At 37.2% G+C, this 27438-nt stretch overlaps 1 protein-coding gene across 1 annotated transcript in view; it reads right to left on the reverse strand.

Moving 5' to 3' along the window:
• Positions 1 to 1173: 1173 nt before the first annotated feature.
• Positions 1174 to 27438, reverse strand: part of EFHC2 (EF-hand domain containing 2) — a 269975-nt gene continuing 243710 nt past the window's right edge. The window contains 1 exon segment of the mRNA XM_074323645.1: positions 1174 to 5800. Coding sequence (XP_074179746.1) covers positions 5603 to 5800 — 198 coding nt within the window. The 3' untranslated portion in view covers positions 1174 to 5602.

Below are 27438 nucleotides of genomic sequence, written 5' to 3' on the forward strand. Positions count from 1 at the left end.
CAAGAGGACACTCACCAGAATCTAACCATGCTGGAACCCTGATCTCAGACTTTCAGCCTCCAGAACTGCTTATGTGAGGTGTCATTTAGAAGACATACATAACAGGCTGCAATGGATGGCACTTACCACGGGGGTCCAGGCTGGATGACCCCCATTCCTTCTGAAACAGGCTCCCATGTCCTCACCAACCAGCAGTGAAGAGATTTAAATGATTATTTAAATTGTTTAATATGTTAAATTATTATTCACAATAAGTAAAAAAATTGTTTTTTAATATCTTTCCAAAATGAAGGCAAAATAAAGACATTTTGATACGTTAAAAAAATCAAAATAATCACCAGCTGACCCACAGTACAAGAAATGAAGCACCAATACATATTACATCATGGATGAACCTCAAAAATATTATGTTAAGTGAAAGAAGTCACACACAAAAGGCCACATATTTTATGATTGCATTTATATGAAGTATTTAGAATAGGTAAAATCATAGAGACAGAAAGCAGACTGGTGATTGCCAGGGACCAGGGTCAAGTGGTAATTGGGAGTGATTGCTTAATGGGTATGGTGTTTCCTTTAGGAGTGATGAAATGTTTTGGAACTCCATAGAGGTGATGGTTGCACAACACTGTGATGTATAAAGTGTCACTGAATTTTACCCTTAAAATGGTTAATTTTATGTTATATGAATTTCATGTTAATAAAAAATATTAATGTATTAACAAAATTAACAAAAATTTTAAAAAGTCTTATGATGATCTTATTAGACACAGTGAAAACCATTTTTAAAATCCCATATCATTCCTAATAAAATCTCTCAGTAAAGTAGGAACAGAAAGGAGTTTCCTAAACCTGACAGAGTCTACCAAAACTCTACAGCTAGAATCATATTTAATCATGAAAAATGAAATGCTATCCCCCTAAGTTCAGCAATAAGAAAGGGATATCCACCCTCACCACTTACATTCAACATTGTACTGGAGGTTTTAGTCAATGCAGTAATAAAGTAAAATAAAATAAAATAAATAAAATAAAAAATAAAATGCATCAAAATTTTAAATGAAGAAATAAAACTTTATTCATGTATTAATATCACGTATGTAGAAAATCTGATCACCTGTGATCATCTGTGTGGATTATGTACATAAAAAATCTGATGGTATCTAAAAAAAGTCACAAGACTAATAAATGAGTTTATTACGTTTGAAGGATACAAGACCAATGTACAAAAATCAGTTGTATTACTATCTTCTAGTAACAAACAATCAAAAACTGAAAATTTAAAAAAATTACCATTTACATTATCATTGAAAAGTATGCAATACTTAGGGAGAAGTATATCAAAAACATGCAACACCTGCACACTAAAACCTATAAAACTTTGCAGAGATAAATTAAAGAAGCCTTAAATAAATGGAGTAATATACTGTGTTCGTGGGTCAGAAAACTCAGTATTATTAAGATGTCGATTCTCCTTAATTGATTTGTAGATTCAGCACAATCCCAATAAAAAATCTAGCAGGATTTTAGAACTGACAAGCTTATTCTAAAATTCATATGAAAATGCAAAAGATCTAGAAGACCCAAAACTACTATGCAAAGAAGAGTGAAATGAGAGAATAAACACTGACTTCAAGACTTATTATAAAGCTATAGGAATCAAGACAGTGTAGTATTGGTGTAGAGATAGACATACAAATCAATGGAACAGAATAGAAAGTCCAGAAATAAACCTATACATAAGGAGGGTACCAAAAAAAATGTATACACATTTTAAGAAAGGAAAAAAACTGTATTAAAATTTTAATACTCAATATATACTGACTCTGGTGAACACACAATGTGATATATAGATGATGTATTACAGAACTGTACACTTGAAGCCTATGTAAGTTTACTAACCATTGTCACCCCAGTAAATTTGACAATATATATATTTATATATCCCAATAACAAAAAATGAATACAAGTCATTTGCATACATTTTTTTGGCACCCCTGGTATATCGACAACTGACTTTCAGCAAATACAAAGGCAATTCAGTGTAGAAATGATAGTCTTTTCAACCAATGGTACTATAACAATTGGATATCCACATGCACAAAAAGAAAAAGAAAAAGAAAGAAAACTTGTATCTATGCCTCACACTATGAGTGTGTGTGTGTGTGTAATTAATTTTAATTAAAAACCTAAAATTATAAAATTTCTAAAAGAAAATATTTCTGCCCTTGATTTAAGCAAAGATTTATTAAGTACAACACCAACACCACAATCCACATAAGAATGAATTGATAAAATAGACAATCAGAATAAAAACTTTTGCCCTCCAAAAGACCCTGCTAAGAGAATGAAAAGGCCACCACAGTTTGGGAGAAAATGTTTGGAAATCACATATCATATAAAGGACTTGCACCTAGAATATGTTCCCAAAACTCAATAATAAGAAAGTAACTATAATGAGATACTACTACACATCTATTAAAATGGCTAAAATTTAAAAGATTGACTATACCAACTATTGGCGAAAATGTGGAGGGACTGGGACTTCATACAATGCTGGAAAGGAAGTAAAATCGTACAATTGCTTTGGAAAACACCTTGGCAGTTACTTAAAAAGTTAAACATATCAACCATAAATCTAGCCCTCCTACTCTTAGGTATATTTACCTAAGAAATATGAAAGCATATATCCAAACACTTATACATATCAGCTTTATTCGTGATAGGCAATAACTGGAAATGTTTGCCTGGGTTTGGGGGATGGTGGAGGATAGCAGAATATGCCACTCCAAGATATATCTCTTTGGCATAAAGATTATTTTGATCTGATTATTTTGAAAAAACAGCAGACACAGTTAAAGCTCTGAAAACATAGTAGAAATACCCTTCCATAAGATATATTTATATTTATAAGGCAAATATCCATTTGTAAGGGCATCTCCCTCTCTTTACAAGTAAGAGAAGGATGACTAAATCACAAGAAACTCTTATAGTGGAGAAGACACTGAAAAATATGCATAACAAACCTTACACTTGTTCACCTTTAAGAGTTACTCATTTTTCCTGGATATCTCCCATGTATACATTAGTTACACATGTTAATAAACTTGTTTATTTTTCTCTCATTGACTTGTCTTTTACTACAGGTCTCAGCCAAGTACTCAGAAGGGTAAAGTGGAAATCATCTTTCCTCCCCTACAATGGGGGTATGTAGAAGAGAGGGATTTTAAAGGAAAATGAGAAAATTTCGGAGGGAGGGAATAAGTTAATTATCTTGATTGGTATGATATTTTTCAGGGAAGAAAAGTTTCCTCCACCCTTCTAGGTTCTTCTGGCTGGTCTAAGAATCAAATTGACATAAGTCAAATTAACAAGAGAAAAACAAAAGTTTAATACCATGTATACCTCCTGTATACATGGGAGAGACCCAGAAAAACTGAGTAACTTCCTGAAATGGTGCAAGCCATCACCTTAACTACCATCTTTCAGTTGAAGACAAAAGATATTAGGGGTGGGGAGTCAGTTATTCAGTTATGGCAGATGACCAGGAAAAGCACAGCAAAAAAGGGTAAGGTCGCTATACAGATTTAAGTCTATGCCTTCTCCATTGATAAGACTCTCTTGTGATTTAGAGCCATCCTTCTCTTCCTGGTAGAGAGGGAGACATCCTCAAAAATAGAGATTCCCTTTATAAATATAAATGTCTCTTATAAAAGGGGAACTTCCACTGTTTTCAGAGCTTCTCTCATATCTGCTGGGAAGGGGGGTTGTTGTTTTTTTTGTTTGTTTGTTGTTGTTGTTTTAATAATCAGCTTAAAATAATCAATACACCAAAAGGCATATTTTGGGGTGGTAAATTCTGCTCACCTAGAGTCCCAGGTTTGAAACTTCCCCCAAAAGTTTCACAATCCAGAAACTAAGTTAGTAGATTGCTCCATCTCACTGAACAGGCCTCTCAGTCCTGAGAATAGGTCCGTTCAGTTCATTTCAGGAGACAGTCTTGTAGGTAGGCTCCTAAAGTTAGACCTAAATGGTATAAGCAATCAGGTATTTAATAAGAGGCATTTCTATGGAAACAGAAGAAAAATAAAGGTTAATGACCGTAAACCCCATGTGAGTCAGGAGGGAAACCAGTAGAGAGAAGATTTTCAGATGTAGAGGTTGAAGCATCTTTTGCAGTTTTGAGATGTCTCTGATGACGTCATCAGGTATTCAAGTAAACTTTCTAAGTGGGCCACACAACAGGCATGAAGATTGTTTAAATGAGGGATATTGCTAGGATTTCTCTGAAGTTTACATTAAGTTGTCTAGTTTCAGTTTGCAGAGCTTTGGGGAAAAGGACAGTTTTAGCTGTCAATGATTCCAAGTCAAAAGGATGGAAGAAAACTGGATACATTAGTTGGGAGATTTGTAGCCCAATATAAGTAAACTAGAAAAATTCAGGATCCAGTTGTAAACAAATCCAAAAGGTACTAGAGCGAAAAAGGAGAGTCTTCATTCAGTTAACAGTTTGCAAACCAGGGAGATGCAGCCTCCAGCAAAAACGGAAAGTGTGTGTGTTACTGATTCAAAGTCTGTGTGCCTAATGCTTCAAAAGGCCAAAACTGAAATGTCAGAGTTTGGAGCGAGGCAAGTTTTATTGATCACGAAGGAGCCAACTGAGAAGATGGGCATCCTAGTGGTTCCTCAAATCCATCTTATCAAAGTACAGAGTTCAGGCTTCTTTTATGTCAAGGGAAGGGCAAATGGGAGGGCAAGAGGTGACTGACCACCACAGACATCGGGCGCCAGCAGGGGTCTGAGGGAGATTGTGCTAGTTGATGTGAGTCTGGTCACGAGCTTCCTGCAAATCTTTGATTAACAATTCATACTTTCCTTATTTCCTCAGGAGAGGCACTTTCTGGCAAGGGACTGTTTTTGTAAAACTCAAACAAAAAGCAGAATTACTCTAATGATTAGCATGTCAATATGTAAGACTAAGCAGAAGCTATTAGCCTGAAGGCCATGGGGACAAAGAAAGCTTGAACAAGATGGTCAGGGAGGCTGAGCATTTCACTCTGTTACATGCTCTGCTGATACAAGGACTTGCTATTAGAGTTGCCTGCAATACTTATAGATTTGGGTGAATACTTCTCTTCTTGCGGTCCCCAAAATGTGCTGAGATTTCTGTATTTGCCAGGATGTGATCTTCTTTACTCACCTGGTAAGGCTACCAGGAACCCTGTAAGCAAGGTACCTGGCCAATTTTTTCCAAGGGAGGGGCTTTATTGGCTCCATAAAATCAGCCTTAGTTCCTTAAAACTGTCTGGTCATGAGTCTATGCATGTTCTCAAATACGATATTCTAGTCAAAGCCTTGGTAATGTAACCAACGTTTCCAATTGTGTCCTGCTACAAGGAGAACAGATTGTTATTGAATTTATGAAAATAACTATATTTCCATGAAAATGAGAATACTCACTAAGGGTTTCCAAATTCTGGAAGGATGAGGTAGGGAGAACAAGTAATTGTTTCATCTCTGCTCATAAAGATATACTTTACCAAATTGTTGATAGCTTAAGAGAAAAGAAAAGAAGTTTCCTTAAATCTGGAAAACTAAAACATCAGCGATTTTTCAAAGTCATAAAAATTATAATCACCCTCCTCAGTTCATTTATTACCATGTTATTATTGTTCTGCTTAAATCCAGTTTTTCCATTAGTTCTGGAAATTCTTACCCAGTTCAGTGTTATGATCTTAAAGTTATCAGACACCTGTGTTCTAGAGTACTTTCCGTGAGTCTCCTTGAAGATGAAGCACATCTGTGAAAGCATCATAGTAAAACAATAACTGTAAATGACAAAAGATTTAAAAATGGTCATGGTTAAAGAGTTCATTGCAGTGCAATTGACAAGGAAATTTGCTTATTTCTGTGACATACAATATTTTGAGATAATTTGAATTACAAGTGATAATATTATACTAAGACATATCAGACTTCTAAGTATTTCATACAATTTCTAGAATTCTTATATTAACATGTAGACACACAAATATAATCTAAGAAGGTTTAGCATCACTTATACGATAATGCTTCCCATGTAATTTAACATAGCAGGTAAACACAATTAGTAGTATAATGTCTCTCTTCTCATAAGAAGAGAGCAAATCTTTTTAGATTTTTCAGGGACCCATCAAAAAACCCACAAGGTTAACTAGAGGTCAAAATGCCTTCACTTAGAATTTGATTTTGCTAAGTTTGTACAAAATATCAAAAGGTTTAGACACTTGACTAAATAGGGTCACAGATCATTATGAAACACTAATTAATTATCTATTTAATCAAAGTAACAATAAAAGATTTCAAAGGCAAATATAGAAAGTTACATAGTTGCTAGTAAAACGTAGCTTGTTTAATATTGAGGAGATTTCATTTTCTTAAGTAATCAAATATCTTATTAAGAGGACATGAAGCACACAGTATTATTTTGATAAAACACAAAACTTTTCTAGGCAGATTATTTTTAGGGCAAGGAGAAACCCTTTACAATCTCTGATTATCAAGAGTAGACCAATAGTCCAAGAAAATTTTGTAATTTTAAAAGAGCGAAAACCAATTCTTAATTTTACACTGGCTTATTTTTTATATTAAACCACATTCATTCCAATCTTAGCCAATGTTAACCGTGCATTAAGTTCCTTTCCAAAGGTTCCTTTTCCATAAACCTTCTAAAACTTACTTTTCCTTCAACAAAAATATTATCTCCATTCCTCACACCGTGTTTTACTGAAAACACATATCTCACTTTCCATGAATATGGAGATGTATCCCTTATTATTTCTAGTCATTTCAATGACATATATTAGAATTCTTAATCCTTAGAAACTTTATATTCAAGTAAAACTGAGTAGTAAGCAAATGTAAATTATCTGTTATACCAGCATTCTTTAGATTGGCAAATTTAAGAATACATTTCATAATTTCTAGAAACACATGCCCTTTTTAATACAATCTTTCAACGTCACACAAGACATGATTACTAAGAGACTCATGTTTATCTTTATCTACTATAAGAAGCCAAAAGTAGTTAAACCTATGTTCAGTAATTAATGTTTTACTATTTTTATCTTACTTGGAAATGATCTAGATATTCAACGAATTTCCCATCATTTAACTTCACTTAGCAAAAATCTGAAGTTCTAAGTTACCAAAAATATTTGGAAAACTAATTTAAAATACAAATACCATAAAACACAAATATTGCTGAAAAGTTCATCTAAAAATTTTAAACCCCCTTACACCTATTTAATTTACTTCTTCCCAACAACCATGTCTACATTACCTACAAAAAGTTCACCATACATTAGACAATGCCAGTCCTCATCTTAAGTCATTTTTCTGGCTGACAAATTTTGATACAATGATAACATGAACTTATTTGACTAATAAACCCAGGTAGAATAAAAGTTGTTTATCTTCATTATGTTTAATGGTGATAATTTTAAAGACATACCTATTTGATTAACCGCTTTTATTTACCAAAAAATATCTTCGATCATGTGAACTTGAAAATACTCAATTCACAAGTGCTTGTTTTTAAGCCAATTAAATCGAGTTTTAAAAAATAATTTTGGCAATACTATCCAGAGGTAGAAAAATATCATACATCTACAATATATTTAGGCACACACACAAACATATAGACAGATGCAAACAGAGACCTTTTAGCCATGAGACAGGTATGATAATCCAAAACTCACTAGTTTATAAAAGAACAGTTGGATCTAAATTTTGTTTTAGCAGTTGGAAAGAGTTAAGTTTACCTGCTCAGATGGCTAGAGCAATTTTTTACTAATATTTGTAGATAAGATTTTCTTATTATCCCCTCCCTCCTTTTTCTTCTGATAAAAACATTTTTATTTCAAAGAATGAATTTTAGGTCCTAGAGAAGATGGGAGTAGAAAATCTACATCACAAAGGCAGAGAGAACATATTCGAGTTTTCTCCAAGATGGAGTTTTGGGGGTATATTTGCTTATTATCAGAGGCCCAGGGAAATTGTTATTTAAATTGTTCCTTCTTTTTCTTAACTGCAAGACAATTCTAACATCCCAGTATTTACAAGCATTTTGAGATGAATAGGCAAGGTTGGGGGGATTGATAAAGATAGGTGGGATTTTGAATTGTTTCTAGAGTTGTAAGTCTGGTTTTGCAAAGATTTGCAAGACAAAGACAGTTGTTCCCAGTTCCCCCAAATAAATTAGATTGCAGCTGAATAACAAAGAGCTGACCCATACAACTAAACTTGCTTCTGTGTATCAGGGAGATTTCCAAGTAAGATAGAAATTGAAAGATTTTTATGTTCTACAAACTGATGATTACTAGATGGGAAAGGGATTGGAGGGCTGAGTGAGAAAGGTGAAGGGATTAAGAAGTACAAGTTGGTAGTTACAAAACAGTCATGGGGTTGTAAAGTACAGTATGGGGAATATAGTCAATAATATTGTAAAAACTATGTACTGTGTCAGGTTGGTACTACACTTATCAGGGGGATCACTTCATAAATTATATAAATGTCTAACCCCTATGCTGTACACCTGAAATTAACATAAAGTAATATTGAATGTCAACTACAATTGAAAAAAAAAATAGTCACAGGGATGTAAAGTACAGCATAGGGAATATAGTCAAAAATACTGTAGCAATTATATACAGTATCAGATGGGCAATAAATGTATTGGGGTTATCGTTTTGTGAGGTGTGTAAATGTCTAATCACTATGTTGTTTAGTACATCTGAAACTAATATTCTATGTCAACGGTAATTGAAAAATAAATTTTTAAGAAATTAAAAAGATTTATGTTCTAGAATACAGCATACCTTAAAAATACATATCTAAAGTGTTTAACAAAGGCTTTCTGATGCTCTCCTTTCTGAATGCACAATTTAACCTTAGACCAATTCACTTTGGGGGGGGTTTCCCCCCGGGAGTTGTCCAGCCCGTCTATAAACCACAGTAGAATCATGGGTGGGAAGAATATTGCCCCCTCAGCCAAACAAGATCCCTGTGAGTGGAGTTGTGAATAGCCACTAATCTTTCCAGTTCCTCTCTAAATTTGATAAGATCTTCTGAAAGTGGAGGGAAAAAAAGGACTTTATAATTTAGAAGATTTGCTTCTATATAGGGGACAAGGATTCTTTGTGGTGGGGGGGTCCAGAATATATCCACAAAGGACATTGTATATATAGTAAGGCCTGAAGCCGGCAGATCGTAACTATAGAGCCTAGCAAAACAAACCTTATTATCCATCCTGGGTGCTTCTGCTGACTTTATTTCCTGGCTTTAGCATTTACATGAGTAACTTTGGGCCTAGAGATTAGGCTGGAGTGCTCTCTGTAAATCTTATAGGGAAAGGGAACGTAAAATGGGCAGCTGGTGTTTAAGGGATTTTCTGGAAAGGCGGAAGAGTTGAGAATCTGCTGAGGAGATGGGGCTGGTTTTAAAAATGGGAACTTAAATTGGATGTGAACCTTCAATTTTGTTCTAAGTTTAATTTCTGAAAACTTAGAAGCCCCAAGGGAGTCCCTAAAGGCTAGCAGTTATTTTCTTTTTATTCATTTTTAACTTGATCTTTTTATAGATACCAATGAAACAATTGTTTAAAATGAGAGTTCTATAAAACCCTTTTCGATTTAGAAGTTTTTCTAATTCAAAGAATTAGCCTTGTCTGGCCTTGATGAGTAGGATTTTCTCCATAGTGACTTTATATGGCTTAATCATGGATGCAAGAGGCATCCTCAAAGAGGGTGCAAAGATATAGATCCTTCAAAAGATCCAGACAGTTCACTCCCAAAGATAGTTTACTAGTAAAGTAAAAGCCCTTCGTTGCTACAGGTAGTAAGAATGGAATAGTGTAAATGGTGTCTCCATTTTCCCACAAAAATATGAGACACCTCCAGTCACAAATTTGCTAATCTGTGACACTGGCAGGCACTATTGAAATGGGACTTTTCCATCACTAACAAAACAATGAAGGTTGAGACGACAAAGGCCCCTTTTGGACTGGGACACTTTATGACAAATTCCCAAGAGCTGTCATAGTTGGACAGAGAGTGCTGCTTGTGACTTCATATCTCAGACCCCAGTTTATTCAACTGGCCACCAAGGTATACCCCAGTAAGTGCACCTTCCAGATGATGGAGACTGACAGAATACTCTCACTGATCACAAAGCTAAGCTCTCAAGACATAGAACTGAAATAGGGCCCGGTTGGAACCCCCCACAAAAGAGGCCTTGCAATGTCCCTGGCCTTGCCTCCTCCTACTCTAGAGCTTAACAATTGATCAACCCCCTTCCTGCCTGTGGTTTGAGTTTGGAATGTCCCTTCCCAGTTCCTGGGCTTAGGATATGATGTCCCCTGTCCCAGTTTCCTGCTTTAGATAATTACCCTGAAACTTAAGCTTGCTTACTGATCACAATCTTTACGGCCTAGCATTCTTTCCAGGTTGTTGTAATCACTGCTCCTGGGTTGGTGACCAGGAAGGGGAGCCACATCACCTGAGGGAAGACTCCATGCAGACCCTCAGAACCATCATGTAGCCTCTGAAGGAATGCCCAGATTTTCTCTTAAATATCCCAAGTCAGATTGAGAATGTTAAGGCAGTTTTTGGAGGTGTTAACCCGCTGCCTTCTCAGACCACTGGTGCTCTGATAATAAACGCTTATTCTATGACCCAACTCCTGTGTTGATCTGTTGGCTGAGCAGAGCAGGCAGTATGAGCCCCCGGACTTGTTTAGCCTCCAGTTTCAGAACAAGAGAAACTACATACATAACAAACAAGGACAGAGAAAAAACAGTGACATCTCTTGAAGAAAAAGTATCAATAAAAACCAAAAGTACTCGTTTTCCTATGCTATGCCCAAGGAACTAGTTCCACAAATATTTTCTCCTGCTAATCTAAATTTCAAACGAGGTAAAAAAAAAAAAAAATCTCACCATTCTCACTTCTGCTGGACCCTGCAGGCAGAGACCAGAGAGACGGAAGTGGTAAGAACTCTTACCTTCTGCTAGCTTTTGTCAAAAGGCCCAAGATCTCTCAGCTACAGCAGCTTCAGGGTGAGTAGTGTCCAGCCAGTAAAACTGAATCCTGATGACTATGCTGACTGCCAGGGAGGAAAACATTTTACTCTACTATTCTAGGTTCTTCTGGCTGGTCTGAGAATCAAATTGACATAAGACACATTAAAAAGGAAAAAAACAAGTTTAATAATATGTATACTTCCTGTATATATGGGAGAGACCCAGGAAAACTGAGTAACTCCCCAAAATGGTCCAAGCTATCACCCTAAATACCATCCATCTTCAGCTAAAGACTAAAGATTTTGGGGATGGGGAGTCAGTTATGCAAGCCTACCAGGAAAAGAACAGTAAACAAGGATAAGGTTGTTATGCAGATTTGCTTGCCTTTTCCATTTTATATTTAATATTAAGATTTAAGATTGCCTTCTCCATTGATAACAGTTTCTAGAAATTTAGGGTCATCCTCCTCTTCTTGGTACAAGAAAAAGACACCCTTATAAATGTAGATTCCCTTATAAATGTAAATGTCTCTTACAAAATGGTAACTTCTACTCAGAGCTTTTCCTGTGCCTGCAGTTTAAAAAAAAATCAGACTAAAATAATCCTTATGCCAAAGAGACATAATTTGGGGTCACAAATTCTGCTCCCCTACACAGTCTGTAAATGACCTTTCAAAGTTTCCAAATATTAAACATATACTCAAGTGGAGTCGCTGCCCTAATATTTGTTTGAGCAAAATTTGAATTCCTTCAAGTTGAAGGCAGCTTAAGACCTTTTAGAAAATGAGTCTTTTCGAGGTGACTGAGCATTTTCAGACACAGTCTTTTCAATTCCCAAGAGAATGTAATGCGTAAAAATGGAAAACCCACTGAGGCAAGATCAATGAATCTGTTCAGCAAATCAACCTGTAGTGATAATGGAGCAACATTATTCCAAAGGGTAGTGCTGACTGTGCAATTAATTTTAGAGAAATTGTAATTCACCCCCACACTCACCTTTTTTTCTACCAGGTTATATATTGGTTTAAACAATGTCTAATTTTTTCATTCAAGGTCAATGAAGTTCCCCAAAACTAACAGTTATGAGATTAGAATGTGCATCTGTGCATTTGTTCCTGGTCCTCAGCAAAATTCTTTCCAAGGGGACTTTTGAGCCCATTATGTGTCTGGTGCATGGCACAGGGAAATGGCTGAAAAATGTGGCAGATGAAAAAGTCCATGGCGACTCTGCAAGTAGAAACTTAATAACTCGCTAGAATCAGTAGGAGCCTTTCCTTCTAAACACTCATTAGTTTAAGCATTCAGGCTTGAGGTTGTGCAAATTACAGAAGAAAAGGGAGGGCCGCCTCTCCCCATTGTCTATTTTTAACAGAAATGCACATTGAACTCAAAGTGGTGAATGGTTCAAATACATCAAACCAACTATTCATCAATCTCCCAGTTTCTTGAGTGCTGCTTTGCATCTGTGTAAAGCCAATAGAGGAATGCTTGCTATGACCCCACCATATTGAAATCCAGAGAGGCTGATGGTTTGGTGAAAAACAGAAAATGCATTCTCCTCTAGAAATAGTTACACCAGTCATCTTTGTGTTTCCTTTTTCCTACGGAGCCTGTATAAGATCTGACCAAAACAGGAACCTGATAAAATGACTTTTGTCTGCTTTTTCCTCCCTTGCTACCACTGCTCTTCATTACTGCTGAGGCCATTCACAGAGTACAGAACAGGAACTGAAAAGCCATTTCAAATTGCTTCAGATATCCCCAGTTTTAACTATGACTGGAGCGTGGAGACAAAGTTAAGTGTAAGAGATGACAATTGCAGAGGGGCGTCAGGATGAGAATACGGACCACCTTGTGTGTGTTAACTCATGTTCAAGAATTTAAACTTCATGTGAAGGGCATGAGCATTTACTGAAAGATTTTATTTGGAGAATGCAAAGATCATATCTGTATTTTAAAATCTCTGGCTGCTTTGTGTGTATGAACTACAAGAGTGAGTTTGGTGGTAAGAAGGCTGACTGGGAGGCTGTTGCCAGAGACATGATGGGTGGTTTGGAATAATGAAATGTCAGTCATGTTGTGAAGTTGGTGAGAAGTGGATAGATTCATGACATATTAAGAATGTTGGAGATAAGGGAGAAGAAATAAAAATAAGGATTGGGTCATTTTGACAACTAGATGGATGGTACTGTCATTCATTAGTCATATACCAGAAAAAAATTAGGTTTCAGGATGAATCAAGAATTCTGCCTTGACTATAAATGGCCAAGATTCAGGTTCTCTAATTAAAACTCAACCCACCAGCGCTTCCACATACTTGTGCTCCCTAACTCCTTAAAACCCTCTGATTGTAAGCCATCGGGGGAGTTTGCTGAACTTTTGAGCAGTAGCTTCCCTGTTCTTCTTACATGGCCTAGCAATAAAACAACCCTAATTTCTCCACTGCAATTCTCAGAGTTCAGTTTGGTTCCACTGTGTGCCAGGAGGGATGAACTCTCTGTTTGGTTACATCCACAACCCCAAATAACAAAACTTCAAATAGCATAACATACCAAAAAAAAGACCAAGAAATGGTATGTCTGGCATTAATTGGATCAAAGGTAATACGTAAACTAGGCAAAATGTTTAAACTATCCTAATACTTGAAAGTTACAGTGCTCTTCATTACCTATTGTCTAAAATTGTAACTATTTTAGTAAGCACTAAAGTCAACCCAGAGACTTACCCACATTATTTTTCAAACAGGTTCAAACAGTTCAAATGGTTAGGTTAAAAAGGAGAAAAGGCAAGTAAACACTGGAAATCAGTCATCTGCTGACAACATCCCTATTTGACAACAATGACTCAGCAAACCATTTAATGTAAACTTGAACAGCTTTTAATCAGTTTCTTTTGAAAAGACAATTTGATTTGGGCTTTCCAATGACTTTATCAATCATTTCCACAGTTGCAGGAGTACTAAAAAAACAATTCATGCTTAGTAGAAAAGATTTGCCTATATTTACGTTCAGCTCACCCAGACATTCACAGGCAGCACTTGCTTTTCCATCGAAATGAGAAAATGTTAGCAGCTAAAAATATAAGTATATGCAAAGGTTGTAAAACTTTAAAAAGTATTACCCTGGAACAATGACAATAACTGGGATTTCTCTTTGTCAGAGGAAAGAGACAGCTAAAAATTTAAGTGTATGCAAAGGTTGTGAAACTTTTAAAATTATTACTCTGGAATATTGGCAATAGCTGGAATTTATTTTTCAGAGGGAAGAGACAGAAACTCTAGGAGTCTTCCCCACCACCCCCAAAGATTTGAGTCACAGGGTTTATTTGCGCTGACAACCAGATATCTACTTCTTGAAACCTAAGCAGAATATATCAGCATTTCGGAACTAAGTGGGACCAAGGCGGTGGTGGGGGGGGACGACGGGTGGCGGGGGGCGGAGATATTTCCAGATTAATTGTAAGACAATTCATTGATATTTATATAATGAGAGTGTTTTTCCTAAGATAGCATTTCCCTTCAGTACCTTGAGACCACCAGCAAAAGAGGGAGGTACAGAAATTCTATTACTAGAGTGGGAGCTGTTTATTGGGTCATAAACTTTACTAATGGAGATATTATCTCTAAATTATAAATCTCCTTCAGTATATGGCTTAGTTATAAAAAGAATAATTATTTAAAGTGTCTCTATGGCTGCAATGTATCATGTTTATCGGCATGATTCCTATAATGGCCATTTAACTGCTAACTGTGGGCTTGAACTTCGAATAACCAGGGCAGTGACAAATATCTATGCAATAGAATGAGCAGTGGTCATCCTACAAACTCAGGAGCAAATCATTGATTTACTTCTTTATCTCTTCTCCTCCTACTTCTCAAATGAATTATATTACAAGCCTGTGCAAAAGCTAAATTATCTACATATTTAAAAAGTTAAGGGAAAGACAACTAACTGAAGAGTTGAATAGGTAAGTGACAAATACGTCAGCCTGAAAAGTTCCAGGAAAGTGTCATCCTTCTAAAAGCTTGTTCTCTCAGGAATGGAAAATCTTAGTGACAAAATGGCTTGGCACTTGTCAGCCGTCTTAAAAAACAAATGGGACAAAAATCAAGTAGTCAAAAATTATATTTTATGGGTAAGTGATTCTACCATATATGAGTAAATTGGGTATTCTAGTTTATTCAAAAGTTCTATGGAGTCTATTTTAACAATGGCACACGTAGAATTATCCTACGTTTATATATAGAAACAGTTTATTAATTAACTTCAATTTTAAAAATGAAAGAGCCATTGTTATTGAGCAAATTGGTACGTCTGAGTGCCAAGAAGCCAGCTCGTTTCTAGGCAAGATACCGCAAATGAGAGTGAAAGAATAATGACATAGAAGGGTCCCTGAGGTGTCATCAAGTTCCTCTTCCTCTCGTAAGAGCACTCCCTGAAAGGTAAAGGTCAAACTCCCTTCTCCACAGACTTCCATTGTCTTTGAGAACACCAGGCAACTGGACTTATGACACACAGCACTCAAGACTGAAGAACGGGTTAGATTGGGACAAACTTCTCATAATGAAATTTCCAGAGTTCCATGGTTATGAGTGTTAATCAAATATATACTACATGAAAAAAGTTCTGCTGAGACTCATGATGCATAGGCCTAGAAGAAAAATAAAAATAGAACTAGAGAAATGCAGGAGGGAAATGTTGTCGTCTTAGAATATTTAAACGTCTCGGGTGGGTGGTATGTGTGTGTGGAAAATGAACCAAAAAGATCTCCCAAAACCTTCAGCATTCATGTCCCTAAATATTTTAGATATAATACATTTTTGGCCATACTAAAATTATATACACATGCATATATTCCTAAATTAACAGCTAACTTTAGATATAAAAAAAGGCATTAAAAATATAAATACTGCATATGTTTCAATTTCTCTCCCAAAGTTTTATGTGTGGTGAGTGTGTGTTGCGGGGACTCTTTTTCTTCTCATAGCTTTGCTAATTTCAGAAAATAAATATCTTCACTCAAGAGAGGTTTAAGGATTATTTTGACAAGATGGGTTGCTACAAAGTTTAATTATATAACAAATGTGTCAAAAAGATTTCAAAAAATGTTTAATAGAATAACAACTTACTGCTCTGATATAATTTGATTTTATATTTTCATATATAGCTGTCAAAAGTCATTTTATTTTTGTGTTATAATAAATCAAATTATGTTGGTTACAAAATTACCATAAGATTCTTTGTTATTAATAAATCTCACATATAATAAAAATGCTCGATGTTCCTTTATATGACATTTTTATTAGTGCTGGTACATCAGCAATATAATATCATGTTATGAAAAACTAAAATGACAAAAGGAGATTAATTATAGTCTATGGATTTCAATTCAATATGAACCGTGTTTCTTTTTTGTTTTTAATGAAATTACATCTCCTGAAATAAACTTGGCAAAATTAGAGCAGAAAATCAAAAGGAGTTGAGCAAAATTGTCATGTTACTGCTCCTCTATGCCATATGTGTCCTTTAAAAATTTTAAATAGTCAATATATTTCAAAGAAATAACTGATGGTATTCCGACTGACACATCGTCATATCTCTAGAAAAGAAAACAAAGATGGATATAATTAGAACCACATTTCAAAGCACAGTTTTGCAAATGCAACATCGAATTGTTTCTTGTTGTTACATAAGCTCTTGGAAAACAGTTAATTTTCAAAGCAGACATTTCTACCATCCACTTTCAGATCACGAGGATATTGGATTCTTGTGCTCAATTCTTCATCCCTTCCTGTATTATAATTATCACTCATGCTCTTTGAGATGGGATTTTGTGGCGCCTTCCATCGAGTTGATTTTCCTGTCCCTTTGATATGGGACTGGCCACATGACTGTCTTTGGCTTATGTAATATTAGCAGATGTACCACGAACAAAGGCCCTAATGTGCTGGCATGATTTGGCTTGGCCTTCTGTACCTCTGCCATCACCATCAGAAGAATATGGCCCAAAATGCTACTAGTCAGAATGACAGGTGGAACAAGCAGAGCTGGAACCCAACCCAGCTGACCTATAGGCTCATGGACAAGAAAAATAAATGTCTGTTGTAACCACTGAAATGTGTGGGGCTGTTTGTTATGCAGCATTATTGCAATGATAGCTCCTCCTATACTTTATTAAGAACTCATTGTTTTAAAATCCAAAGTGCTAGCTATACTGGCTGCTTGATTACTATTTCTTCAGCCTAACAATGGAAAGAGCACTGGATCATTCACTGTATGCTCTTGGGGATAAGCTATTTCATATATACTTTATATATATAGATGTATGCATAAATATATAGTCACATATACTTTATATATAACATACATCATACATATATGTGTATATGCATTTGCTAATTTCAGAAAAATAAATACCTTCACTCTAGAGTTTTAAGAATTATTTTGATGAGGTGGGTTGCAACAAAATTATGTAAGTAATAAACATGATTCAAAGAGATCTCAAAATGTCTTGTATATGTAAACCTATATATGTGCACATATGCACATGCATGCTTTTTGTTTATGCTGCAGTGGTCAATTAATATCAACAGAGGGGAAAAGTCCATAACTGTGGCTGCTTATATTTGTATCATCAAGGTTGTTTTATATAAGAGGTGCTATATGTTTCCTAATGCTAAATTTGTATCCAAAGTCACAAGGTGTCACAGAAAAACAAGTAAGGACTCTATAATTCTATGTGATGAAATTGTGGAAGCAACTTGAGCAAGTGATGTTTCATTTGGGTCTTATGGGATAAGAAGCAGTTCGTCAGGAGATTTAAGTGATGAAGGGCGTTCCAGGCATAGGGAACAGTATAAACAAAGGCCTGGAGACCTAAAAATCTATTTTCAAGAAAGGGTGAGTAGCCCAGTGTGGTTTGGAGTACATAGGACAAAGTGGCAAGAAAGATGGTTGGAAGGAAAAGATAAAGCCAAAGTTGGGGGCTTCTGTGCTAGTTTATACTTTATGCTGTGGTTAGGGAAAGTCACTGACGGGTCTCAGCCAGAAAAATCTGATTAGCAATGAATTAGATAACTTGTTGGATGTATGAAGAATGAAGGAGGAAAATTACTTTGGAGGTTACTACAACAACCCTGTGGAGAGATAATTGTACCATAACCAGGGCAGCTGAAGCTGGGATGAATGAGATCCGCATCTGAAAGACTCGACTGCAGTAGAACATGCAATAACTAGAAGATAACTGATTTGAAGTGGTCATAAAAGAAAGGGGTAGTGTTACAGGTTGAATTGTGTCCTATCAAAAGGACACACTGAAGTCCTATTATTGCAGTAACCTCCAAACTTCTGGTTTGGTGAACACGTGAAGGCGCCGGGAAAGTGGCCCACCTGAAGAGGACATGGAAGCTCCTCACCCTTTCCCCACACTTTGCCCTGTGCATCTCTTCCATCTGGCTGTTCCTGAGTTATATCCTTTTACAATAAATCAGTAATCTACTAAGTAAAATGTTTCTCTGAGTTCTATGAGCTTCTCTAGCAAATTAATCAAACCTAAGGAGGGGGTCGTGGGAACTTTCAATTTACAGCCAGTAGGTCAGAAGCACAGGTTGACAACCTGGACATGCGAATAGTGTCTGAAGTGGGGAGGAAATCTCATGGGACTAAACCCTTACCCTGTAGGATCTGAGGCTATCTCCAGGGTGTTCCAGGCATAGGGAACAGCATAAGCAAAGGCCTGGAGATCTAAAAATCTATTTTCAAGAAAGGGTGAGTAGCCCAGTGTGGTTTGGAGCACATAGCACAAAGTACAATTCTGAGTGTCAGAATTGAGTTGAACTGTAGGACACCCAGCTGTTGTCAAGAATTACTTGGTGAACATACAATGTAATATATAGATGATGTATTACAGAATTGTACACTTGAAACCTATGTACTTTAATAACCACTGCCACCACAATAAATTTTAACTAAAAAAACAAAAACAAAACAAAAAAAATAATTACTTGATATGGGGAAAGAACCCACATATTGGAATTGGTACCAGAATTGTAGCCAACACTCAATTTTAGGGAGATTTTTCACAAGTACTAGTTTAAATGGAAAACAGGAGTCAAACTGGGATCCAAAGGAGGGTAGGAAGCAGGAGATAAGACTTTAGAAACTCGGTGCGGTGTGTTGGGGGGCACCAATGAAGTAAAGGGAAAAGATATTTTCTTCATCACTTTTGCTTGTAATTGGGTTCATCTAAAGGCCAATCTCTTTGCAAAATAAAGAGATCTTTGGTGACATGAGAAATCCCCATACTACCACTGCCTAATTGTTATAATAAATCTACAAATGTTCCTAACATTACAGAATATTTATGACAATCTAGTCAGTGAATTAAAATAGTCTTTGTCTTCACTGAAATTTATTCATCATACACTACAAAATGCAAAGAAAACTCCAGATTATGAAGTGTGATAAAAAAACACAGTGCATGTTTAAATTTTTTAAAAAATTTAATTACAGTAAAAGACACAGTGCCATTAATGCCCCTCCAAACACTCCCCCCTCACTTGAGGACAAGCCTGCTTGTGTTGCTGTAAAACAGCTCGCCCAATGGTGCATGTTAGAATCTTAAATATCTTTGTGTAGCAGGCTTTGCCAGTCCCCCTCCTGATTCCTTCACACTTTCCTCTTAGAGCACACCAGCCTGACTTCCAACTGCTAGTACCTGTGTTCCTTTGTCTGAGAGCTTTTCTTTGGCCTCTGAGGCCTGCTTTGGCTGTCCCTGTGACATGCCACAAGCGCCTGGGAATTAATTATTTCCCCCTACTTCAGGAGCAGTCCTCAAACAAGGACTGATGGGAGTTGATGGATGAATACCACAGCTCCCTTGCACTTTGGGTGGGATAATTGTGAGGTACATGCCAGCCACTGGATCCCTGTTTCCCAGAGGCATTAAGCTCCAGTCATCCACATTTGTTACTGGTTTGATAATATGCCCTGTATAAGCTCCTTTTCTTGCATCTCTCACTTCCCCACTCCCTTACTAGTGCTCCTTTCACTTCCCACCCCACCAAAAAAAAAAAGATTTATACTCAAATCCTTGTCTCCAAGTTGGCTTCTAGAGGAAGTCAAACAAAGACATTATGCAATTTTATATTTATCAAAACTAATAAAATGTCTATGAAAGTCACAGCACAGCTTGGAACAAAGCAACTTCCTGACAAACTGTGGATAGGTCTAGAGTTTCCAATGTGATTTCCAGAGAACTCAAGAGACAGTGCACAAATTTCAAAAAAAGTTCAATTTAATCTGGAGCATAAACAATATGTGCCACATAGCATTTTCTGCAAGAAAGAAGAACTGTGAAATGGAGAGTGAAATTCAACAATGATGTAAAATCATGACTCTAAAATGGCTGGGAATCATTGTCTGCAAGAGGGCCCTAAGACATCTTCCAAGCTGGCTGTCACTAGAGCTACTTAAGATGTCAAACAAGTTGGCAATAAATTACTTGTTCATCAATGGTGAAAAAATGTAGCTGCCGATCTGTAAAATCACATACCCTTGAAATAGGAAGCAAAGATGGCACTGGATGGAAACCCAGTAAATAGCAGCTGCCCAGTGCAAGAACAGCAAAGCTGTGTGTGAGCTCATGGGCCCTGGATTTATTTGCTTTGACATTTTTAAAAGGAAATTTAATTGGATTATGTCTCCTTCTAGTTTTAAATTTTTTCTACTGTAGTACTGGCCACCAGACGCATGAGGGAAAAAGATCAGGAGCCAATTAAATTCCACGCTTCACTGAAACAAGGTTATTTTTATCCCTTCCAAATGTAAGGCTGATAGTCATGTTAGTGATTTCACCCTGTCACTCCTTTCCAGTCAGTCAAAAAAAGGATGTTTCCACAGGAAATACCTATAAATTTGTTTTTTAAAAAAAGAAGTCCAGTAGTGTAGTAGTGTGTATGGTTTTATTGGATTTTCTTCCTTTTAATAAGTTGACATGTCCTTAGAAATAATCAAATTAAGTTGACAAAATCATAAAAAACAGTTAAATTCCAGTAAATCAAATTAAAACTAATTTTGGGAAGAAATTTCACAAATAGTTGTTCAGATAATCAAGAGCATTCTGATGACATAAGGAAAAGCTCATATGTTAAGCCAGGAGATTTGCTTATATTTCTATCCATTTATGCCTTTATTGTAATGACAATATTTCACAATTGTTTCCCTTTGCTCAAAACCAAGCTTCCATAGAGCTGTCATCTGTGTGAGTATAGCTAAAACACAGGTGTACCTTCTGAACAAGAAACCTTTCCTTAAAACTGCATTACAGGGCAAGTAAAGTTTTCAAGGAGACATGGATTTTTTTGCACTTTAGTGACAGACTTATGCATACAAGTAGACATTATCCAACGCTTTAAGTCAAAGTAGATTTCAGCAGTATTGCTTCCTACTAGGTTATTGTTTTGTGTAAGGTAATCGGTGTTTACAAGTTACTTTTTAAATCTAGTGAGAATGATTAATAATGTTTTTTATTTTAACTGTTATATTCAACCTCCAATATTAAAAATAACTGTTTATTAAAGCATTGGCACTGGCCCCTAACTATATAATCCTTACCTTTAGGAATGCCTTTAATCTCAGCTTCCTATCTGTAAACTGGGAATGACACTTATTCCCACAAGATTGTTGGGACAATAAAATGTCACAGGATATTCCATCCTCTAAATACCAAAAGGAGATCTTTAACAAGTGGGGTGCCCAAAGATGATGCACCCACCTGCCCCCAGTTCCCACTGCCAAGGCTATATATAATCCTGCTGTGAAAATGGAGCTTTAGAGCCAATTGCTAATGTTTCTGCAGTTCCAGTGCTCATAAAATGAAGCCACATCCAATTTTTCTCAGAAACGTCAAAAGATAAGATGCCAGTTACACAGTGCAACTTATGAAGTTTATATGAGAACTGATTTAGTGTTATTTTTTAAAACGTGACTTCTGAGATTAACCAGACCGGCTCTAAATAGTGGGACCTATTTTGCCAGTTTTACAGCTACCATCTGTGAGCAAACACAATAGAGTGGAAACGGGGTCTCCGGACTGTGACAGAACTAGGGCAACATGCTGAGACCATTGACAGTCAAATTATGGAGTGAGAGTTAAATTACAGCCTCAATGGTTCACTACAAGCTGCTCCAAGGGCCAGGCAGAGGCCTGACCAAAGGGGCTACTGAGAAAACAGGCTACAGGCTACAGTCAACAGTCAGGGTAGGTGACACTCAGCTTACACTTATCCACGTAGGAAAACCTCTCACCAAAGGGCAGCAGGACTAATCAAAGCTGGACCAGCTACAACCACAGTCCTGTTAGTAAAGTTTTCTTGTTTGTTGTTGGATGCCAGTCCTATTAGCTGATGCGACCTAACCATCACTGGTAGGGGAGCCGCATCTGAGTCTGGGGGACCAGTCATGACATTCAGCAGACCAACCACAGGAGCTGTTAGTCTGGATCTGGTCTTATACCCTGGATATGGGCGTTATTCATATGAGCCCAAGTCTATTCTGATAACAGATTGTGCTGGGTAGTACTCCATTTATTCCTCAAGATCCATTTTCTGCCCTGCCCTTTTCACTGAGCTCTCTGCTCTGAGGCTGGCCTATGTGGATTATACTGGTCCTTGAGCTTCCTTGTTCTCTGGTTTCTGGGTGGGCGGGATCAAATATATGGTGATGAAAGGAGAACTGGCTCTGGGTGGTGAACACACAATGTGACATATAGATGATGTATTACAGAATTGTACACTTGAAACCTATGTAATTTTTGCTAACCATTGTTATCCCAATAAACTTTATTAAAAAAAATAAATACCGAGGAGTAAAGTTAACCAAGGACATAAAACAACAACAACAACAACAACAACAAACTATACTTGGAAAATTTTAAGACATTGAAGAAAGAACTGAAGATACAAATAAATGGAAGCACATACCGTGCTCATGGATAGGAAGAATTAACACCATTAAAATATCCATACTACCCAATGCAATCTACAGAACTAGAATAATCCTAAAATTTATATGGAATCATAAAAGGCCTGAATAGCCACAACAATCTTGAGAAAGAAGAACAAAGTTGGAGGTATCACATTACCTCATATCAAACTATACTACAAGGCTATAGTAATCAAAACACCATGGTATTGGCATCAAAACAGACACATAGATCAACGGAACAGAATAGAGAGTCCAGAAATAAATCCATGCCGATATGGTCATTTAATCTATGACAAAGGAGGCAAGAATGTGCAATGGGGTAAAGACAGTCTATTCAATAAATGGTGAAGGGAAAACTGGACAGATACATGCAAAGAAATGAAACTGGACCACCTTCTTCCTCCAGATACAAGAATAAACTCAAAGTGGATTAAAGACTTAAATGTAAGATTCAAAACCATAAAATTAATAGAAGAAAACATAGGCAGTAAACTCTCTGACATTGCTATTAATAATATTTTTTCTGATATATCACCTCTCGCAATGAAAAAGTATAAAACATAAACAAGTGGGACTACATCAAGTTAAAATGTTTTTGCACATAAAAGAAAACCATCAACAAAACAAAAAGGCAACCTACTGAATGGGAGAAGATATTTACCAATGATACATCTGATAAGGGGTTAATATCCAAAAATTCATAAAGAACTCATGCAACTCAACACGAAAATAACGAATAATCCAATTAAAAATGGCAGAGGACCTAAACAGACATTTCTCCAAAGAGGACATAAAGATGGCCAATAGACATATGAAAAGATGCTCAACATTACTGATCATCAGAGAAATGCAGATAAAAACCACAACGAGATACCACCTTACACCTGTAAGAATGGCTATCATCAGTAAATCAACAGACAAGTGTTGGCGAGGATATGGAGAAAAGGGAACCCTCGTGCACTGTTGGTGGGAATGCAGATTGGTGCAGTCACTATGGAAAACAGTATGGAGGTTCCTCAAAAAATTAAAAATAGAACTACATTATGACCCAGCAATTCCTCTTCTGGGTATTTTTCCAAAGTAATCCAAAAACATTAATTTGGAAAGATATATGCACCCCTATGATTACTTCAGTGTTATTTACAATAGTCAAGATATGGAAGCAACCTAAGTGCCGATCAGTAGACAATTAGATAAAGAAGAGATGGTACATATATACAATGTAATATTACTTGGCCATGAAAAAGAATGAAATCTTACCATTTGCAACATGGATGGACCTAGAAGGTATTATGTTAAGCGAAATAAATCAGACAGAGAAAAACAAATACCGTATGATCTCACTTATATGTGGAATCTAAAGAACTAAGTAAATAAACAAAAAATAAACCGAAATAGACTCATAGATACAGGGAACAAACTGATGATTGCCAGATGGGAGGGAGTTTGGGGGGCTGGGTGAAAATGGCAACGGGATTTAAGTACAAATTGGTAGTCACAAAATAGTCACAGGGATGTAAAGTACAACAGAGGAAATATAGTCAATAATATTGTAATACCTATGTATAGTGTCGGATGTGTACTTGATTATTCGGGGTGATACATGAGAGAGGGGTTGGGGGCAGGGTGCGAAAGGTGAAGGGATTAAGAAAGATAAATTGACAGTTACAAAATAGGCAGAGGGTATAAAGTGAAGTATAGGGGATACAGTCACTAATATGGTAATAAATATGCATGGTGCCAGGTGGATAGTAGATGAATTGGGGGATCACTTCATAAATTACATAAATGTCTAACCAGTATACTGGTCACCTGAAACTAAAATAATACTGAACGTCAACTGTAATTGAAAACTACAGATAATTTTTTAAAAATGAAAAAAAAAAGTCCCTTCATTAAATCCACATCCCTGACTCCTTTGTGTGTGTGTGTGTGTGTGTGTGTGTGTGTGTGTGTGTGTGGTGTGGGGTGTGTGTGTTTATGTGTGTAGTGTGTGTTTGTGTGTGTGTGTGTGTTTCCTGCTGGAATCTCACTCGTATAGGGACTTAACCTGCTCTGTTCCCAGGGCAGGGCTGAAGGCTTGGTTCAAGCCTGCTGACTGGCTCCTTTCGATGAATAGTGCTAAGTTCAGGATTCCCCACCACTGTGATCTCTGTTTTGGAGAGACACCCTGCTAGACCTCATTGACGCCCTGCCCTTCCAATCCCATGTCTGGTGTACCAGACCACCCCACAGGCTGACACCTGTGGTCCTGTTACTCTTTTTTGGCTTCAGTTAATCCAGGTAGACTGGGAAGGTGTCCCAAATGCCCACTCCTACCATCCATCCCCAGCCATTAAAACTGATACAAACAGAATTGGTGTTGAATCTAGTATTGAGGCCTGCTCAGCTCTTATCAGCCAAGAAGTCTCTTTCTATTTGTCAGCAAGGTCCCCAGTTCAGGGAAGAGATCATGTGGAGGATAACATTCAGCTAGGAGTAAAGACATCCAGGTTCCAAATGGTGGCTGGTGCCAGTACTTTCTAGAGAGGTGTCCATGGCATCTCTGGAACTTCAACCACATCCAGCCTGTCCCGCTCATACATTGGAGAAAGTGTGCAGCTGCCCAACCCTTGGCTTCCACAGAGGAGCGCATTCCTTGTTTTCAACATAACTTGAATCTCATCACATTACACTCAGAGCTGGGTGACTTTCACAACCTTGTAGATCTTGCTCTGAGGTCCCACTTATGACTTTTTGGCTATGGCAGACTTCCCAAATATTGGCAACTCCCAAAGCTCTAAGTGAGAAGTTTTCTCTGGGTTCCAAGGACCTACACATCTGGTCCAACTCCCACATGGCCTCTTCTGGCATTACTACTGCCCTATCAGTTCCCTGCCACAGGTGCAAGATCAGACATTAACCATGGAGCAGGTGTGGGAAGAAGATGTGCCACATTGCCAAGACCCCAGCAGATACCAAGAAATCAACAAGAGCTTCAAGAGTGGTTGGTTACCACCTGTGATGTACTATCCAGAATCCACTTGAGAAAGGATTTGGTGGCCTAGCTGCCAGTCCTTCAAGGACTGCCTCAGTTACAGAGCTGTCTTGGCTGCAAAGAGCCACACTGCCCAATGTTATACCTCTTACTAAACCAACCCACAGGGATAAAGGCCAGGACATTTTGGCCCAACTTGGGACAACTCTGAAAGGCCATTCTAGCTCCAGGGTTCCCTGTGGGCTAACCAGGGCTGTCTTTAGGTCTGCATCACACTCAACTTGTCCTTCAACCCACTCCTGTGTTCTTCCCCTCCCTTCCATGGATATTGAGCCAAGGACACTCCTGAATAAATATCCTTCAATGTTAGATTCCATCTGTTTCCTGGAGAACCCAACATGTGACAGGCTCTGACCCAGAGCAATTCAGGGTATTATTAGATATTAATATTAATATTAATGGTTCACTTACATGGTTCAGGAGATATTATACTTTTCACTATTGATTCTACTGCATGAATTATGAAATATTATGTTCAATCTATTCACACTAAATATTTTTACAAGGTCTGACAATTAAGTTTGCAAACTTGTCACTGTGTGCTTACATTGGCAGCACTGTACAAACAACTTGGTAAGGTTTCATAACCTTGGTATATCAGTGTCTCACAGTTCTGTTCGTGTCAATGTGTGGTGGTATCTTGCTGAGCAGTGTTCATTATTGTTGTTGCGTGTTTTTGTGTGTCGCGATGAGAATGTCTGAACTTGAATTAGAGCAATGAATAAACACTAAACTTCTTGTTAAACTTGGCAAGAGTGGAAGTGAAATCAGGGACACATTAATCCATGTTTATGGGGATAATGCCACGAAGAAAATGGCAGTGTACAAATGGATTGAACATTTTTCTGAGGGGAGAGAACGCACCACTGATGAAGAGAGGAGAGGTCAGGGTAGCTAGCAACAAGCAAAACTGATGAAAAAATTGCAAAAATTTGTCGTATTGTGCATCAAAATCATTGGCTGACTGTGAGAAGGATAGCAGACCCAGTAAACACTGACAGAGAAACAGGAAAATCTTAACTGAAAATCTTGGCATGAGAAAGCTGTGTGCAAAAATGGTCCTGAAGGAGGTCTTGCATCATGACAATGCACCAGCTCACATGGCACTGTGTGTGAGGGAGTTTTTAGCCAGTAAACAGCTACGTTGGAACACCCTCCCTACTCACCTCATCTGGCCCCCAATGACTTCTTTCTTTACTGGAAGATAAAGGAACTATTGAAAGGAAGACATTTTGATGACATTCAGGACATCAAGGATAATACGAGGACAGCTCTGATGGCCATTCCAGAAAAAGAGTTCCAAAATTGCTTTGAAAGGTCGCCTAGGTGCTGGCATCAGCGCATAGATTCCCAAGGGGA

The sequence above is a fragment of the Rhinolophus sinicus genome, chromosome X, assembly GCF_036562045.2.
Source record: "Rhinolophus sinicus isolate RSC01 chromosome X, ASM3656204v1, whole genome shotgun sequence".
Lineage (NCBI taxonomy): Eukaryota > Metazoa > Chordata > Mammalia > Chiroptera > Rhinolophidae > Rhinolophus > Rhinolophus sinicus.